This window comes from Pinus tabuliformis, chromosome 2_2, assembly GCF_031772625.1.
Source record: "Pinus tabuliformis cultivar Carrire ecotype Pingquan chromosome 2_2, CPIR1, whole genome shotgun sequence".
Taxonomy (NCBI): Eukaryota; Viridiplantae; Streptophyta; class Pinopsida; order Pinales; family Pinaceae; genus Pinus; species Pinus tabuliformis.
Window position 1 is genome coordinate 1,111,235,767 of NC_142300.1, and position 20,833 is coordinate 1,111,256,599.

Here is a 20,833-nt window from a genome sequence, read left to right on the forward strand (position 1 = left end):
AGTACGAAATGTACAGGAAGTCGTTTGAATTATACATATCTTTGGTGGTTTTACCAGCATTGAGTAAACAACAGGGTGGTGAGTTCATTTGTAGGGAATTTGAGAAACTTTGGGAAAATTACAAGCTTATGGTCCAATACATGTCACACATGTTCTCTCATTTGGATCGCTACTTCGTGGGCGGAAAAATGGGTGTTGTGCTGCCCAGTCTCAGAGAAGTTGCGTTGCTCTGCTTCCGTGAGCTTGTGTATGATCACGTACGGATGGATGTGAAGAATGGTGTGTTGGATTTGATAAAGCGAGAGCGCGAGGGAGAGAAGATTGACAGGGCTTTGGTGAAACACGAAAAGAAGGAAGAGGTGGATTGGAAGGTGTTGTGGCAGAAGCTCAACCTGATCCGTCTTTATTGCGAGTACGGGGAATCGAACAGGGATTTGTTTTCGTTAATCCAGGGATACAAATACTTGTTCATGGTGGTCGATACACAGCTACAGTGTTCCTACTCTTTAAGTGAAGAAAGCAGGGAAGTTTGCAGAGAAGTGGCCAAGATAGTCGATATCGTCGGCTTCAGACTGAGGGATTTGGAGACAATTCCTGAAAACTCAATAGTGGCGTTTGTACATATTCTGTCTGATCTTGGAAAATCCAAGTATTTGAAAATCCAGAGTATGGTCTTGAAAATTTACTATCAGATGTTTAATCACCATATCAATATCGATTTTCCACTTCTGAACAAGGGAACAACAATACTTCCTTGTGTCATCCAAATTACTCTCAAATTGTTAGGGCGCCACAATTCGAGGGATAAAATCATAAATGAAGATCTCCACAACGGGACGGCGATCCTGAAAGCGGCGTGGATGTGGAGGAACCTCACTTTTCTTCGATTTTACAATTACGTGGACGTTCTTGTGAAAGTTGTAATACTCTGCATTTCCCGTTATGATGAACATCTAGTTTCTTCCCCACACGGAGGGGCGATTTGTATTGGTAAAGCACTTGACAGCGGGTTCGAATTAATTGAAGCCATAGTTAAGGCTAAAGATTATGGAGCTTTAAAGTTTTTGAAGAAGAAGCTGGAACAATTGGACATAGTCAAAGATATTGTTGGAATGGTGGAACTTGTTCTCGAGGGAGTCGAATTCGAACCATCTCACGTTCAATTCGGTTTAATTATTACGGCGGAACTTCTCAAAAGGGGTCGCAGAAAGCTGAGACGAAAAGAGATTGAAGTTTAGATTTTCTTGGAAGTGATACTATGGAGAAATACATTACACATGTTATAGGAGACGACCTCCGCCAGACTACTGTGGACAGACCACTTTCAGACAAATCGTGGGCAAACCCCTACTTCCTATCAGCAATTCCGTCGTGCGTCGTGCCAATCCCTGCTCGCTATCCTCATGTCCCTGCTGCCGCTCCATTATGTCTACAGTAAACGATTGATAATGTGGTCCAAATGACAAGTCTCCGCAGCGCTTCGGAAGGGATTTCGTGAGGGTTGAATTATAATAGTTACAATATAACTAATATAGTTATAATATAACCATATTGTGTTATACAAGTTGAGCTACCAGTGACAGCGAGTTCCATATGTCGAGATGACAATCGCAAGATGAAGACAATTGCTAGCGATATAGCTTTTAGGACAAAGCTTTTGAAGGAAGGGGCAATGTTATGAACATAAATTGTATAAAATTAAATAAACATAAATAAATACAAATAATAAATAATGAAATGATGATTATGTTAAATAGTCATTAAGTTAAGTGAAAAGTCATGTCTAAAAGACATGCCCAATCACGAAAGGACACCGACCTAGATATATATGCGGCTCCTCATTGTAACATTCACATCACTTGTACATTTTTATATATAATAAATTATTATTACAAAATACCTTGTGTATTTTCACATTAAAGCCAACAAGCTAGAAGTTTTGTTGCTTCAGTCGACAAAGGTGCAGGATAGGGTGGGGCGACGGGGTAGGGATGACGGTAGTGGATTTGGTGATCCGGATCGGCTGCGGCTAAGGAAAGAAAGCGCCACAGTTTGGAGCACGTTGGCCGCTGCAATGGTGTTGGTCGATTTGTCGCGGAGGTTGCCGACGATCAACGATTTTTCTTTGTGCAGGTCGTTTAGGTATTCTCTTTTTTTTTTTTTTAAACTTAGTGTGATTTTTTTTTTCTTTGTTCTAATATATTTTTTTTCCTTTTTTTTTTCTAATATATATACTATTTTTTTATATATTTGATTTTTTTTAATGGCCAAAAGCCTAGCGACGAATCCAGCAGAATGGAGAATCTCCAACTCTATAGTGAAATGCTTCAATTGCACGACAACAAAGTTGATGAGGACTTTAATAGCCAAAGGCCAGAATCAGAGAATGTGGCTCTGATACCAATGTAACGACCAAAAGTCGTATACGCAATGGAAATATTTAAAATACTTCGAAGACAAAGACATCCATTGTAGGACAATAATTGTAAATTGTATATTGTATAAAAGAATTGATGTAGGATGATTACAAATGAGAATGAGGGCCTGCTTATATACCCGAGGCAGGTGTCCTTCCATGAACGGTCATGTCTCTAAGACACACCTTTTCATTACTAACTAATTAACCATTAGTTAATTACTTATTATTTATTATTATATTTATAGTTATATTTATTATTTATTTTTATATGAATTATATTCATAACACACACACACCAGATCTGGATCTCCTTTGTTGCTCCACGCTCTTTCCTCAGACCTGACACAACTGAGTATCTCACTCACAACAAACCTACAATATTACTCATGCAAATCTCTTGCTTACTTGAGAGAATCTCTCTCTCAATGTTTTGTGCCCCTACACGTTTTTGTGCGTTGCTCAGTCTACTTGGTCCTGCTCAGCCCTCTCAACTCTCTTGCCAAGGCACAGGAATGAATCACTCACCCTTGTACTTATACATTTCCAAATGGTGCAATACTATGGGTTTATACCATGGGTCTATGGGTGCAAAGCCCCATCACTTAGCCCACATGCCCCACATGGGAGAATACTCCCAATGCTACCGAAAACATTAACACTTTCTGTCTAGGGCCCTATGCTCATCTAGGCTAAAACAAGGCTCTCAGGTTTTGGAGTTGCCTTCCTCTAGATCTTAGTCTTTTGTCCTGGATTTAACATCCCATTATCTTTTGGTTTTAGAAAGATGTTGTTTTTGTCTCTTTGAAATCTCATCTATTAGGTGCTGCATTGTTAAGTTGGGCTGTTAAGCATGATAGTCTGGTTGTGCTTTTCCTTTTACCACAAGATAGTGCCAATGTTCATTCAAGCTGTATAATGGGCATCGCCAAACCTTTTCCCAATAAATGGATACAAGGAAATGGAGTTATTAGTGGAACCAACTCCACACCACAGATAATATGAAGACATATTATATCTGATTTTTAAGACTAATTTTATGATACAAGTCCAATCGATACATAGTACTAGTTAACCAAATTCTCATTGTAAGTTCAACAATATGCATACTGATTATCATATATTATAGACTAGTCTTCAAAATTTCTGATATAAGTAGTGCCATATTAGTTATGTAAAAGTGATTTACTGATGCCATTATTTATGAGCTAAGTCATAGGACACATCCTCCCCTCCTGCTCGTGTCTTGTTGACACGTGGGTGACACATGTCTGACAAGTGTTTGACTCGTGTCCTGTTTGTAGGACATGAGTATGATTGGTGTCAGGCATGAGCCCTACTAGTGTCTTGAAATTTGGACGTTTCCAGTGAAAAAACATCCTAAAATCCATTTATTGCCTCATTCTAATGCATTTCAGTTTCAGTTTTGGAGCTTTCAAAGGTTTTGGAGTGCAGCTAAGGGCAATTAAGCAATGTTAGAAGGGATTCCAAGTGTTGGGAAGTGGATATGTTTCGGGCCCTACTAATGCTATGAATGGTAATGTTAAATTCTTAAAGTAAAAGAATGATACTTAAATTTTTAACATTACCATTAATTGACTTGGGATGCTTGAAAGGGGTTTTTGACTTTATTGGATTTCATATGGAGAAAGTAGAATTTTGGATCCCACTCAAAATCTAACAAACTCAACATTTTTCAAGATTTTAGGATTGGGGGAATTACAACGTTTCCATTGGAGTTTTTCATGTATGAGGGTATGGAACTAGCATTTAAATAAGAGGACCAGGCCCTCTATGTACCTTGCTGTTGGTGGCATTGATTGTGGAACTCCTTTGTCATGAACCTAGTAAAAATGTACCCATCACTCAAACAAAATCTCGATTTGACATGTTAAGTTTTTCCTATCTTATATTTATGCTTAGAGGGTGATATTGATGATGAGGATCCCAATATAGGCACTGATTTTGATGATATGTAGTACTAGTTATTTGTTGTAGCATGATTCTTTTTGGACTATACAGGCCATTTAGGGCCTCTTTGTTGATGTATTTTTGGTTCAGAGATGGATTGCACTCGATGCTATTTTGGTTATATGCATTAGTTGTGTGATTGAATTTGTATCATCATCATGTAAATGTTTTATATATTTCATATTTTGTGTGTAATACACTATTTTTTATTTTTTAATATATATTATATTTTTAAGTATATAATATATAATGTGTCCTGCGCGTCATTTGTTGGATACTCATATTTTGTATCCTCCATGTCCCGTGTCCTCGTGTCATGTGACTTAGTTTATGAGCAAAGCAGGTGGACAACTATTGTGTAGGGGGTCAAAATTGCTCATTAATTATTATCAGTTGAAAACAATGCTAAAATTACACATTTCAAGGTATCAAAATTGAAAGTGTTCAAATCATTTGTAATATGCAAAGCTATCTTTGATGTAGAGTCAATTCAATTGCATATGAGATCTGCAAAACTCTGGTGAACCTCTACTGGGCTTTGTCCCCTGGATGATATTGCTTCTCCTTTCTGAAATACATTTGTCAGTTCTTGTTGTAACCAAGATATGAAAAATTGGAAAAAATGAACTCATAAAATTAAATAGTGAACAATTTTTCTTGTCATTGACCCCATATGTTACACTTCTAAGTTGCAGGAAACATGCCTCCCCCCCCACTGTACCAGCTGCATTTAGGTATGGAATCCTGCACCTGAAACATGCGCATGTGGGCCATACACAAATTAGTTTAAAAAAACAATAGTTTGAGTGGGGCAGCTTAATATTCAACCCTAGGACCCTATTAATGCTATATAATTAATGACAACGTTAAGGATATGTTATGTAGTTAATGGTTACTTAAATTTTTAACATTACCATTAATTGTTTCAAGATGTTTGAGAGTGGTTGCAACCTCAGTGGAAGAAGGGTGTGGAACTAGCATTTAATCAAGAGTGCCAAGCCCTCTATGTACCTTGATGTTAGTGGGGCATTGATTGTTGAACTCTTCCATCTTGAGTCCATGTCCCTAGTAAAACTGTATCACCCAATTAAAATCTGGATTTGACATGTTAAGATTTTTGAATTTTCTATCTTATTTTAATGCTTTGAGGGCAATATTGATGATGAAGATCCCAATATAGGCAATGGTTTCAATGATATGTAGGTATTTTTTTTGTAGCATGATTTTCTTGGGTGTTGGGCCTTGACACTTGCCCATTTATTCATGAGTCTGTATCTGTATTCTAAATTATAATGTTAAAACTTAAAACTTAAATGCTTTCTTTCAAAGTTTCAGGAGATATATATATATATATATCACGTTTCCCTGTTTCCTGATTTTTGGGTGTCACGTTTCCAGTGTGTTCCCATTTCAGATTTGCGTTTTTGTTTCTCTGTACCATGTAACTTAGCTTTTCTTTCTTGTCCAGCTGGAAATTGCTTTGCCATTTGTTCACATGTTATTTTGATTTAATTAGATTAATATTTTGTCCACTTCATGCAGGTTACTTATGCTGGTGCAATTTTGGAAGTATGCATGAGAAAGCTGGTGTTTTATCCAGATGTCCTCTCATTTATTGAGGAAGAACAAGATGATTTTCCTTCTGTGCATGTTCAATATGTTTATTCCTCACCCCCAAAACTTGTGATGTTGGATGAAGATGGAAATCACAAGGAAACTATCAGGTTATTTATGTTACCCACTCAATTTCTGATATTGGAAAAATATGGTCTGTTCAAATTTTAATAGTCTCAAATTTCGTCTGACCAGCAGCATTGGCAATTTTTGTTTTAATGGGCACCCTGATTTGTGTTTTAGTGAACACATTACAACATCATTTAAAGCTGCAAAAATACGTGACACTGATAAATGCAGTTCCTGTTATTGGTTTTAGCATTCTGATTGTTTTATGATTCCTATAATTCTATTATTCTTGCTAAAGAAAAGGCTTATTTATACTTCATATCCACAATTGATGTAAAGCTGTCATAGCATATTAAATAAAGGGGAATCGTCAATTCCATGATTCTCATGATGATTCACACCGAAGTCAATATTTTATGATTTTTTCTACTAATTGGACTGCTCTTAATTGTCCCTGTATGCAGGATTGATAACTGGAAGAGAGAACATATATGTCAGTTCTTGAAGGAAAAGGTCAAGGCAAAAGCAGTAACAAGCTAATGGTGTTGGGTGATCATCATAAAACATAGGATCAAATTGCTTTTAGTCTTCAAGGTATCTAGTAGGCCCAGTTCCTTCCTAGTCGTATGGATGCCTTTTGTATAATGAATTTGATTTAAATTGAGTCTCTATTTCAAACTGAAGGATAGTCATGGACTATCAATTGCCTCATATCTGATGTGGCCATGGCACTGTATTAGAGCCATAGAATGCTCCCTTTCAGAAGGGAACCCTAATATGTTCCTTCTTTCCTTAACAAGTATGCAATTGGTATGCATGTGGAAAATTTTTCATATGGATTCCTTCAGAGACATTATGACACTAGAACTTGGTTATTTTGAACTTGAAATGTGGCATTTTAGATTTGTGATGTTTGACTGCAGCATGCTCTTCCTAGACTGTTCAGTGTTGATGGATTGATAGTTCCACTTTTATATTCTCTCTTGAACACATTCGACACATGTTGCAATACTCTTCAAAAGTTTGGTGGTTGAGGAGAGTAAGAAAGACAGCCTTTCCACAGATTTCAATTCCTCTGATCATTAAAATGAGGCTTAGATCTATGTTTAAAAAAGCATGTAAGTATTTCACAGTGGACTGTAAGATCAGCCCAAGGGAAATAAAAGTTGAAACTGCTCAAGATTGACTGGGTATGCCATCTAAGCTTGAACATATTGCATCACATGATAAAGTAGAAATTTTGGTGTGGATGAGATTGAAATCACCTGATCGGAAGGTAATTTATCAATAGTGGTAATACAGACTTGATTAAGGTGACACATCATTTGTTAGCTGTCTTTGACAGTTAAATGACAGTCTCAATATCAGTTTCATCTGTATATACTGACCTATAGCTGAATTTAAATAAACCATTTCATGGATTTCAAAATCCAGTGACAGTCGTTATAATCATAGTTGATGACGTTGATATCTGCATATTGTTCATGTCTCTGGATTCCAGTAATATTAACAAGAGCCTAGACTCTCAACCAAAGGGGCTATCCAGACAAGGTTAGTTAAATATTCCAGTATGTTGCAATCTTGCTCTCACCATTTGTGAGTTCTGCATGGTAAAGCTTGTCCTTGATAACAGGTCAATCAGGCTAATGGCCATAAGGAGATCACATAGACAGCAATAGATCAGCTCCGCTTGATGATAATATTAATAACAATAATCTATTTTTAAGGTCGCATCCCGGCCAAACACCAAATTGATGTATGAGACCTCCTTGTCTGTGGGACAAGGAATTCTTCTGCCCAGTGATATCACTGTTTAGTCTATGGAGGTGTACATACCCTACGCCCCTCTCGATTATCAAGCCTTATGGAGCATGCAACACTCGTGGATACTTAGTTTATGGAGGTGTACATTCCATACCGCCTCTGGATTATCAAGCCTTGTGGAGCATGCAACACTAATGAATGCAAATATGGCCACTCATGCCATTCCTAGGGCAGTGTTACAATTTACAAAGTGTAGATGTCAGCCATGCAAAATAAACCAACAGTGTATAAACTTAATGTATACTTTTCCATGCCATTCTCAATGGGAATGTTCGCGACTGCTATTGGTTGTGATCTCCGTTATTTTGGAGTGTATGATTTAGTGACACCAACTATGTAATTAATCTCGATACTTTGTAAATTGAAAATGCTGATTTGCATCGCAGTTTCTATTGAGCTACTGAGAAATTGTTTTGGCAAACATTTTTGCCAAAGGCAGGTTATGCTGTTGTTGATTCCTTGAGACTGCAGTTGTTACGCTCAGGATGTTCACTATAGATAATCACAAACATGTTTGATAGGATAGGCATAAATATACAACTGTAAGTAAATATTCCTGAAATTTAGCATAGTTTGTCGTTGATTCATCCACGGTTTATTAGATGGCCGCGAGTAAGAGAATTGTTCATTGTAATGTATGGAATGGTGACAACCCTGAATAGTTTGTTGCTGATTTATCCACGGGTTATTAGATGGTCATGACTGAGAATTTGCTTATTTTTGTAGTTGTCTGTACGTTATCTTATAGTAGTCCACTGTCATAGTTCATCATATGCCCTCGAGGATATCTAATAGATTACAATTATCTTTGCTCAGAGTAATGTTGACAAGTTCACTGGTCTGAGTGTTAACCCTTGTCATGACTATGGAGTTTTATTGTAACATTCTTTTTCTTGATTAATATCTTCATTAAATACTTTAGTTGTTCTCTAACTTTTGAAACCAATATTTATTTTAGTTTGATTTGAGTAAGGAAGGTTGGTTTTTCAAATTTAAAAGTTAATCTTTTCCTTGGAATTTTCTCATAATTTTGCAACTTTTCTGTGAGATTTTGTACCTTTTATTGCTAAATCAATTTGAATTGGAAAATCTGATTCAACTGATGCATTGTCTATATTTTCTGTGAGATCTTATACCTTTTAGTGTTAAATCAATTTGAATCAGAAAATCTGATTCAACTGACGCATTGTCTATATTTTCCGTTGGTGTAACTTTCATGCAGAACTTCACTATGATGTCAGGGAATGTTATTTTTATTTTATAATAACAAAATCTTCTACATTACTAGTTCAGGTTTAAAATTAAGGTATCTAATTTTTCTCTGTATTTCAAACTCACAAGTATGTTGTACATTATCCAACATATACACTTCAAACTAAGATTTTGAAATATAATCACCAGTCGTTGGTTATAGAGCAATGTTCCACCAAGACTCTGGGACGGGGAAATGTGGATGCGGGGAGACGCACAAGGGGGACGTGTGGGAGTTGTAGGTTTTAACCCCGTACAGAAATTACATGCATACGAATTCTAAAACACAGAAAATAAACAATGCGAGAGCATAACACATAAAACACATATACACAGAGATTTTTCCTAGATCCCATAACCGAGACTACTAGTTTGATTTTTCATTATGTTTCTTTCAATGTTACAATACATATTTATACATGCCAAAGCATCCAATACCATGGACCAAAAAACCATTGCATCCAAAACCATGGACCGAAAACCATCGCGTCCAAAACCATGGACCGAAACCTAATATAGGGTCCAAAAAGCAAAATTTTCCGGGTTGCTGCCCTAGACCCCATAGAGGGGGGTTACCTACACCCCTCAAACCCCCTGTGACCCCCTCGCTATGCAATCGGCGCGACGAAGGGGGGCCCCGCCCCTCCTTTAACCCCCCGGTTAACTACGCAGGCTAGTTGTGAAAAGAATATAACACAACCCAACATTCTCCCACTTGTTGTTTTCTTTTCACAGGGGGCCACAGGAGAGCTTAGTCATTTATCTAGCTCTGCAATGCCCATTGTTTCTCTACACCAAGAGAACTTCTCAGAGCTCACAAATTTTGTCAATGCATCTGCAGTATTCTTCAAAGTGTCCACCTTTACCACCAACACCTTTTTGTCTTCTATCATATCCCTCACAAAGTGATACTGAACACCAATGTGCTTTGTCTTTGAATGATATGCAGGGTTCTTTGCCAAGAAAATTGCACTTTGGCTGTCACAGTCTATCCTTATAGCTCCCTGTACTAACTCCATATTTGAACAAATCTTTGCAACCAATCTGCTTCCTTGCTTGCATGAGTGGATGCCATGTATTCTGCCTTTGTAGTTGATAGTGCCACTACAGAGTGTTTCTTACTCATCCAACTGACTACACCTCCAAATAAGTTAAACACATACCCACATGTAGATCTTCTCTGATCCAGACCTCCAGCCTAGTCTACATCAACAAAACCACGAATATCCAACACTTTGTCCAATCCTGGTCTTCCTTGGTAGCACAAACCATAATCACTAGTGCCACACAAATACCTGAAAACTCGTTTCATTGCTGTCCAGTGCTCCTTCCCTGGTTTTGACATAAACCTGCTCAATACTCCCACTGCATGTGCAATGTCTGGTCTAGTACAGACCATTGCATACATCAGGCTACCGACTGCACTTGCATATGGAACATGGGACATGTTCTCTTTCTCTTCTTGTGTCTTGGGAGACTGTTCAGCAAATAACCTCACACCTACATGAATAAGAACCTTCACCAGTTTACTATCCTGCGTATTAAACCTCTGCAGTATTGTTTTGACATACTTCTTCTGGTTTAACCAGAGCTTAATCTTTTCCCGGTCTCTTTTAATTTCCATGCCCAAAATATAGTTTGTAGCACCAAGATCTTTCATGTCGAATTTGGAAGACAATTGGGTCTTCAAATCCTGGATAATATATTTGTCATTTCCAACCAACAACATATCATCCACATACAAGACCAGATAAATAGCACGGTCACCAATTAATTTAAAATATACACAGTGATCTGCGTTGCTTCTGGTGAAGCCAAGTCCCTGTATAAATATATCAAATTTCTGATACCACATCCTTGGTGATTGTTTTAACCCATACAGAGACTTCTTTAACTTGCATACCATTTCTTTCTTAACCTTCACCGCAAAGCTTTCAGGTTGTTTCATGTAGATTTCCTCTTCCAAATCCCTGTGAAGAAATGCTATCTTCACATCCATATGTTCTACCTCAAATCAAAAGCAGCAACAACAGATAAAAATTATCTAATAGAAGTTACCTTGGCAATAGGAGAAAAAATATCACCAAAATCAATTCCCGGCACCTAGGAATAACCTTTTGCTACCAACTGAGCTTTGTATTTCTCCACCATTCCTTCTGCATTTGTTTTCTTCTTGAATACCCATATGCTGCCAATGGGTTTCCTTCTAGCCGATGACTCCACCAGATCCCAAGCCTCATTTTTGTGCAAAGATGCCATTTCATCAACCATGGCCTCTTTCCAGAGTTTTCCATTCTCTGAATCTACTGCTTCCTTCACAGTTATGGGATCATCACCAATAACAGATAAAATGAAATTTGAACAGAAAGTAGATGGACTATACCTTTTCGGCTGCCTTCTTTCTCGAACTGATCTTCTCACACCGAGAGTTTGTGGCTCTTCATCTTCTGATTCCTCCTCTGCTATAGAGTCTGATTCTTCCTACTTAAGTTCAAACTCTATCTTCTCAGGTTCCTTTGGTTGGACTTCATGTTTAATGACATCTTTCACATCTCTGAACACTACATCTCGGCTGTACACAACCTTCCTTGTTACTGGGTTTCAGAGCTTATAACCTTTTAAACCATCCTTATACCCAATAAAGATGCACTTTTTAGATTTACTATCCAACTTGGTTATTTTCTCATTTGGATCATGTACATATGCATCACATCCAAATACCTTCAGATGTGAAAGAGAGGGTTTCTTACCAGTCCATACCTCTTATGGAGTCTTATCTTTCAACGCTGATGAAGGTGATCTATTGACCAGGGAACACGCTGTCTCCACTGTCTCTGCCCAGAATTCTTGTTCTAACCTGACACCACTGAGCATGCTTCTTGCCCTTTTCATCAACGTCTTGTTCATTCTTTCTGCAACTCCATTTTGCTCAAGTGTGTATGGAGTAGTCTTCTGTCGTGCTATACCACACTTCTTACAGAATTCTTCAAATTCCTTACTGCAAAACTCTCCACCGTTATCTGTCCTCAACACCTTTATCTTCTTCTCTGTCTGGTTTTCCACCAGAGCCTTAAATTCTTTAAACCTGTCAAAGACTTCAGATTTCTTCTTAAAGAAATATATCCATGTACTCCTTGGGAAGACATCTATAAATGATACATAGTACATAGACTTACCCAGTGATGGAACTTTCACAGGTCCAAACACATTATTGTGCATAAGTTCTAATATCTGTTTTTCCCTCTTATCACTAGAGGGGAAACTCACCCAATTCTGCTTCCCATATACACAATTTTCACATAAATCAAAATCTGGAGAGCTATTACTCATACCTTCTACCATATCTTTACCATGAAGTATTCGAAGGTCCTTCTTTCCAATATGTCCAAGCCTTTGATGCTATAGCATGGTTTTTTCTCCAAAGACCACTAGATTTTCTGCTCCACTTTCAGGAACCACAAAGCTGTTGCACCCATCAACAACAATGCTACCTTGCAGCTTGTACAGAGTTCTAATCCGAACTCCCCGCATCAATACCAGTGCTCCTCGAACCATCTTGCAGGGATCCTTCTCGAACACTGTTTTTACACCTGCATCATCCAGATTGCTTACAGAAATCAAATTTCTGGCCAATGTAGGAATATGCAGAACACCCGGAAGTGTTCTAACCCTTCCACCTTGCAACTTCAACTTTATTTTTTCACGACCAACGATTCTAACTTTCCTATCATCCTCTAAGAAGACATCACCACCATCATATTTCTCATACTCGTAGAACCACTCTCTATGGAGAGTGAAGTGAAAGGATGCACTTGAGTCAATCAACCATGTCTCATGATCTACATGTGTACTTGAAGAAGCCAAGTACACATCTCCACCTTCATCTGAGGTGGTTTTCGCCTATGCAAAAGGAGCATCATTAGATCCCTTTCCTTTATCAGGGGCTTTAGATTTACAGTTCCTTTTGTAGTGCCCTTCCTTTCTGCATTTCCAGCACACCACCTTTACAGGTTTTCCTGGAGATTTAGATCTCCCACTTGATGACTTATTTTTGTTTATGTTCTGGGACCGTTCTTGTACAGACAAGACATCACTATTTTGGCTCTCCATATTTTTCCGTCTCATCTCCTTCGTCAGCAAGGATGAGACTATTTCATCAAACTGCAAGGGAATTATATTGCTACTTATTGCAATAACTAGACTATTCCACAAATCTAGTAGAGAACACAACAAATTGATGCACTTATCTTCATTTGAAATTTTAATATCAACAGATAATAACTGACTTATCACAATATTAAATGCGTTCAGATGCTCTGCCACCGGGTCTCCATCTTTCATCCTCAGGTTATACAACTTTTTCCGCAGGAACAGTTTATTCACCAGAGACTTAGATTGGTACAAAGTCTTTAACTTGTCCTACAAAGCCTTTGCCGTAGCTTTCCCTGATACATTTATCAACACTGAATATGAGACACAATCGTATTGTGCTTTTTGCTTTCCGATTCAAATTCTTCCATTTTTCATCGGACACTCTCGTTGGTTTAGTACCCAGATTTACTGCGATCCATTGATCTTTATCCACCAACAGATCCTCCATTTTGAGTTTCCACAACTGAAAACTCTGATCATTAAATTTCTTGATTTCTATCTTTCCACTGCCCGCCATCTTCTTTCACCACCAGAATCGATCTCTTCGATCTCCCACTGATCAAGGTCTACCACAGGCTCGAGCGAAACCCCTCAGCGACAAAGGCATCCCCTTGAAGCCAAAATAACTCCGATACCAAATGTAGGTTTTAATCCGGTATAGAAATTACCTACATACGAATTCTAAAACATAGAAAATAAACAATGCGAGAGCATAACACATAAAACACATATACATAGAGATTTCCCTCGGATCCCAAAACCGGGACTACCAGCTTGATTTTTCATTATGTTCCTTTCAATGCTACAATACATATTTATACATGTCGAAGCATCCAATACCATGGACCGAAAAACCATCTTGTCCAAAACCATGGACCGAAAACTATTGCGTCCAAAACCATGTGCGAAAATAATGCACAAAACCATGGGTAGGTCCACCCAACTTAATTTAGGGTCCAAAAAACAAAATTTTCCGGGGCACTGCCCCAGACCCTATAGAGGGAGGTTACTTGCACCCTTCGAACCCCTTGTGACCACCCCGCTTCAGTGCAACGAAGGGCGGGCTGCCCAACCCCCCCTTAACTACGTGGGCTAGTTGTGGAAAGAATATAACACAACCCAACAAGAGTACCCTCAAATTTTAGGGAAATTACGGGGGGATGGGGCGACGTCGGGGTATATAATTTTTCTTCCTTTTTAATATATATATATATATATATTTCAAATTCATATTCAATAATGAGAGCATAAATACAATGATACATACATAATTGAGTTATATAATGGAATACATTGATCCATACTCATCATCCTTATTGATACACACATGATTCATCGATAGACCACGAGATTCAATAATGAAATACTCTCATCCATATTCATTATTCATTATTCACCATTCTATAATCTACATTGATTTAAAATTAAATTCATCATTCATCATTCTAGATTCTAAATTGATTTAAAATTTAAATATATCATTCTAGAATCTAATTAGCACTAAGCAAAATAGACTATAATAGATACTGAAATCTAAAGATTGAAATAGTAAATTGATATAACTAAAACTAAAAAACAATGGAGTGATGAGTTTAAAAGTCACTCTAAAGTACACAAAGGGCTTGGTGCTCTTGATTAAATACTAATTCCATACCCTTGTACATGACAAAATGCAATGGAAACATTGCAATCCATCGAATCTTGAATTCCTAAAAAACTGGTAAGTCTGCTAGATTTTGAGTGAGATCTAAAATTCTACTTTCTCCATGTGAAATCCAATGAGGTCGGAACCACTCTCAAACATCCTGTGTCATTTCATGGTAATGTTAAAAATTTAAGTAAAAAAATGTCACTTTTACTTTAAGAATTTAACATTACTATGAATTGCATATCATTAGTAGGGCAATATGGTCAAAAATTAGGTTTCACCTGTCATAAATCATTGTTTACAAGCAAATTTAAGGGGGGACGCTTTTGGGGGGTCGTATCCCCCACACTAGGGAAACGTCCCCAACCCCCTCCCCCCTTGCGTCTCCCCAAAAGGGGGACCTCGGGAAATGTTTCTCTTGAAGATCACATTAAGTGAGATTAATCCCTCCAATCATTTCACACATGATACATTCCCTTGGTTCCTTCTTCGCTTTCTATCCACTCGTCCTTGGCACATTTTGCAAGCTTGTCTTTATCAGTGATTGCAGTGTATATAACACAAGATATGAGTCAATATTAAGAGTTCCTCATGCTATAATTGTTATACTCCCACTGCTTCAGTTAGCCATTGATTTCCCCTCTTATAGTTGCTACAATATGAGTCGATAGGTGGATGAAACATACTAAAAATAGAACATATTGCTGCCCGTGCAATGCTATTTTTTCTTTCTGCAAAGTGGTTAAAGCATTGAGTAAATAAGCGTTGGAGGTTGATAATGTTTATGTTCAAGCCATTTACAACTTGGGCTTTATCTAAAAAACTGCTTGGCCAATTTCAAGGGGCTTTAAATACATTAAAAAAATAATAACTTTTACTTCCAAACAACATTGAAGCATTCTCTGTACATTTCTGGAGCAAAAGAGTTTATAGACAACAAACATCTTAGCTGCGATCGTAACACGAAATCATTTGCAAAGGCAATGCCACTCCATACGAATGCTTTTGTTGAATTGTTTCTTGTGCTAGATGTTTAATTTTTTCATAATGTGCAGTTAATTATTTGTTTGTTGTTGTCTGTATATATTTATTTAAACAAACCTAGTTTTTAAGGTGCAAGTCAACTTTATAGGAGCCAAAATTGCATGTCTGACATGAAATTCATATATTTTGATAAATATGATAGGTTTGCTTGAATATTTATTTTATGTTCATTTTTTTTTTCTTTTACAAAAGTGATTTTTTTCTTCTTCAAGGCAATAGTACACACAAAAATGGAAGACGAAATTTGAAGAAGGATGCATCGCTCTGGTGAGGCAATAGCTCACTCAGGAGACTGCACCACAACACTCTATTGCATCCACCAGACCAGCGAACCATTACATATATAAGATCAGATTATTGTTGAACAAATTCCTAGAATATAGGAACTGCCAACCAAGTCTAAATAAGGCAAACAATTCAACCATACATAACTGGTTCTAATTATGGGAGAATCTTCTAGAGATTTTTCCATTATTCCAATACCCCCCTTAATGGAGAAATGAGTTTTCCACTACACCCAACTGAATATTACATACTTCAAATTTTGCCTTCCCATGAGGCTTAGTGAAGATGTCAACCACATTTTCATTGATATTACAATAAACTAAATCAATTTCCTTGGACTGCATTTTTTCCTTAACAAAATGATAATGTGTCTCAATATGTTTTTATCTTGCATGGTACACAAGATTGTTGGCTAGCTTGATGGTGCTTTGATTGTCACACTTGATAATAGTTGGCGTATTATGTACTTCTCCCACCTCTTCAAGCATTTGCCTCAGCCAAATTGCTTCACACGTAGCACTGCACAAAGCTTTGTACTAAACTTTAGTGGATGACAAATAAACAATCGACTGCCTCTTGCTGCTCCATGCCACAATCCCAGATCCAAGGCTAAATAGATATCCTAAAGTCGATTTTCCGTCATCATGATTTCCAGTCCAATTTGAATCAGAGTAGTCTGCCAACTCAACATCAATGTCATCAATATATTTAATACCAAAACTAATTGTTCCTTTCAGATACTGAAGAACTCGCTTTGTTGCACCCCAATGGCTTTCAAGAGGTTTGGCCATGAATTGACTTAGAATGTTGACTGAATATGCTATATCTGGGCTAGTTGTAGAGAAATAGTTTAAACTTCCTAGTAGCTAATGATGCAGTGTACCATCCACCTCTTTTGTCCCATCATTACTGCATAGTTTGGCATTTTGTTCTAATGGTATTGATACTTCCCTACATTGGTCCATTTTAAATCTTTTTAGTAACTCCTTGGTATACTTACTTTGTGTAACCAATGTCTATCCACCTTCTCTCCATATCTCAAGACCTAAGCAATAATGCAATTCACCAAGGTCTTTCATTTCAAACTCCCGCCATTGTTGTCCTTTAACTTCATCAATCAACTTAGCATTGCCTGTTATAATAAGATCATCAACATACAGAGAAATCATAATAACACGCCCCTTTTGATCTGACTTGATATACAATTTAGGGTCACTTTTTCTTTTCATAAAACTTTTCTGAAGAAAGAAAGAATCAATCTTCACATACCATGATCTTGGTGCTTGTTTCAATCCATATAATGCTTTCTTTAACTTGCAAAGTAGGTGCCCTTGACCCTTTTTAACAAACCCTTTTGGTTGAACAAGATATACTTCTTCGTTTAGTTCCCCATTCAGAAAAGCAGACTTACATTTCGCTGATGTAGTTTACATTTATGTTTCGTAGCTAAAGCAATCATCAATCTAATTGTATTTAACTTAGCTACAGGTGTAAAAGTTTCTTCATAATAAATTCCCTTTTTCGGAGTATCATTTTGCAACTAACCTAGCCTTATATTTATCTATACTTCCATCAACTTTAAATTTAGGTTTGAACAACCATTTGGATCCTATGGGTACCTTATTTTCAGGCAATTCTGTCAATTCCCAAGTATCATTCTTCATTATAAAGTTATATTCTTCCTTCATTTCATCTCCCCTCTCTTTGTTCATTAGCTTCTTTGAAATTCAAAGGTTCTATGACATTATTTAAATCTTACTGGTGGTTGAGTTTGATGAGATGACCTTCTTGGTACTTCACTGCTTTCATCTCTTCTCTTACTTCGCGGTGAATCATCTCTTCCTCTTGGTGTGCTATCGCTGCTAGCAGTGTCCATGTTGATGTATTCTTCATCATGTTTCTATTACTGCTTATCCTCTGCTTCCTCTATGACATCATCATACTCATAAGGGATATGCCATGCATCATACTTATCATTCTTATGGCCTTCCTCTGCAAGCTCATGAAGTAATACATCTATGTTTGCAAATATTTTATGAGTGCATGGATCACACAACTTATAAGCTTTATGATAAGAACAATAACCTATGAAAATAAACTTGATGGCTTTGACATTAAGTTTCATCTTGTCTTCTTTCCGAACATGAGAAAATGCTTTGCTACTGAAGATTCTCAGATGGCTAACTGTTGGTTTATAGCCATAAAGTGATTCAAAAGGAGTCTTATGCTCTTAACTTTTAGTTAGATTTTTATTTTTTAGTTAAACAATAGTGTTAACTTCAACACAAAAAGAATTGGAAAGATTTTTACTTTTTAACATGCTTTGTGCACATTCGACTAGGGTTTTGTTCTTCCTTTCAGTTACTCCATTCTGCTATGGACTATATGGTACCGTGTATTGTTTTACATTTCCATGGGATTTTCAGTGCTTTATGAATTCATTTTAGATATATTCTCCCCTTGATCTAATCGAAGGATCTTGATGTATTTTCCTGTTTGCTTTTCAAACATAGTTTTGAATTCTTTAAATATTCAAATACATCACTCTTCTTTCTCATGAAGTATACCCGTGTATATTTCATCCAATCATCAATAAAGATCAAGAAGTAATATGCTCCATCTAATGAAACAATTTGCGTAGGAACACATACATCTATATGCACTAGTACTAGAACATCCCTTTTCTTTTTATCTATATGAGTAGTGAACTCTTCCCTCTGCATCTTCCCTAATGCACACCTTTCACATGTCGAATATTCATTCTTAAGTATTGTAAGCCCTTCTACCATAACTTGTTTTTGCAATAGTAATAAATCATGAAAAATAATGTTGCCACACCTTTGATGCCAGAGAGTCTTTGTTGTCATTGTCATGGATGCCAATGCTTGATGGCTTTTAGCTGTCACATTGAGCTTGTACAAACCTCCAATTTTAAGTATTGGTGCAATGACCTTGAAGTGATCCTGCGTGTCTTTCACTACATAATGTGAATTTACAAATTCAACCTCCAAACCCTGATCAATTATAGTAGGAATTGAGATTAGATTCTTCTTAATGCCAAGCACATACATCACATTGTGGATTAATTTAACACAACCATTAGGTGATGTCACTGACACATCACTATACCTTTTGATTTCATGTGCATGATCATCTCCAAGATATATATTTCTACCATTGTAAATTTCATGAAAGTTCTCAAACCAACGCCTATTACAAGACATATGTATGGAGGCTCCAGAAGCAACAAATCGAGTATTGAATCTAAAGTTTTTGATGCCATCATTCGCTATTTCTCCTCTATTAACAAAATTACCAATGTGCCTCTTATTTTTATGTTTGGGCTCATGATATTTTCTTTTCATGTAGTCTCAAGAGTGGTGTTCAAACTTGCCACAATAATAACATTTAGGATCAACCTTTGGAGATGTGATACTTGATTGTGAATTTTCAAATGGTGGCTTTCCTTGTGGTGACTTTCCTTCTTTGCTACCTTCCCAAGGCTTCCTTTTGAAAGGTGGTTTCCCTTTTGCCATCAACACCAAATCAGAATTTTAAGGCTTAAGATTTCAACATCTTTTTTCCTTCTGCATGAGTATATTTGCCAACTTATAAAAAATGGGAGCTTTCTCCCTTGCTCCAAGGCTTGTGATGAACATTTGATGCTCATCTAACATTCCATTTAAGGTTATAGTGACTAGATTAGTGTTAGATACTACTTTTCTTATATCTTGAAGTTGATCTTTAAAGTCCTTAATTCTTGAAATAAAGCCACTGATGCTTTGATTTTCTTCCATTTTAATAGACATAAGCTTACTTTTCAAGGATAGGAGTCAATTTGTATTCTTCGATTCGTACAAGTCCTTCAGCATAGTCTAAGTCTCTTTCAATGTCTTGTAGTCTCTGATATGTGATATAATGTTGTCTTTATCGGACATTCACAACAACACTTTTGCCTTAGTCTCTCACTTCTCCGATTCTTGAACTGATGTAGTTGTAGCTCCAACAACCACCTCTGGCTTCACTTCATAACCACTCGCTACTCGCTATCCCTCCATCAATGTATGCATTTTAAACTTCCAATTCACGTAATTGGAACTATCCAACTTGGTTTCTTCATGCAGGTATGATTCTGCTAGAGGATTAGCCATCTCGAAGTAAAACTTTTGTCAACTTCCAAATCAATCAACAATTTTAAGCCCAAGGTTTACACAAGTTCGTAGCAGGTTTCACAATTTCATATAATATGACTTCGTTGTTTCATAGCATCTAATTTCTCAGCAACTTCAATTCATCAGTTGACGAATTTTGATATCAACAATGGTTGTGGCATTCTCAACCCCTTCTTATTTAATATCGCTCAAATTGCATGCCCGTCTAATGTTGAGATATTTTATTGCAAAAAAAAATAATGATCCAAAAAGTAATGATCCTTGCTTCACAATCTTCCACGACTACATAATACAGAGAACAATACCTTCCAGTTTTTCACAATTGACAAAACTCAAAATTTTTTCCTCTTAATGCACGCTTAATAGCTCCAACACTCCTTTCCATAC

The 20,833-nt window shown here is 37.0% G+C and overlaps 1 protein-coding gene across 1 annotated transcript in view; it reads left to right on the forward strand.

Annotated features, from left to right (window-relative positions):
* LOC149197294 (selenoprotein family protein) overlaps positions 1–6,992 on the forward strand; it is a 69,898-nt gene extending 62,906 nt beyond the window's left edge. Inside the window, exons 3-4 of the mRNA XM_089405807.1 lie at positions 5,930–6,111; positions 6,535–6,992. Coding sequence (XP_089261933.1) covers positions 5,930–6,111; positions 6,535–6,610 — 258 coding nt within the window. The 3' untranslated portion in view covers positions 6,611–6,992. The remainder of the gene's footprint in view (positions 1–5,929; positions 6,112–6,534) is intronic.
* The last annotated feature ends 13,841 nt before the right edge of the window (positions 6,993–20,833 follow it).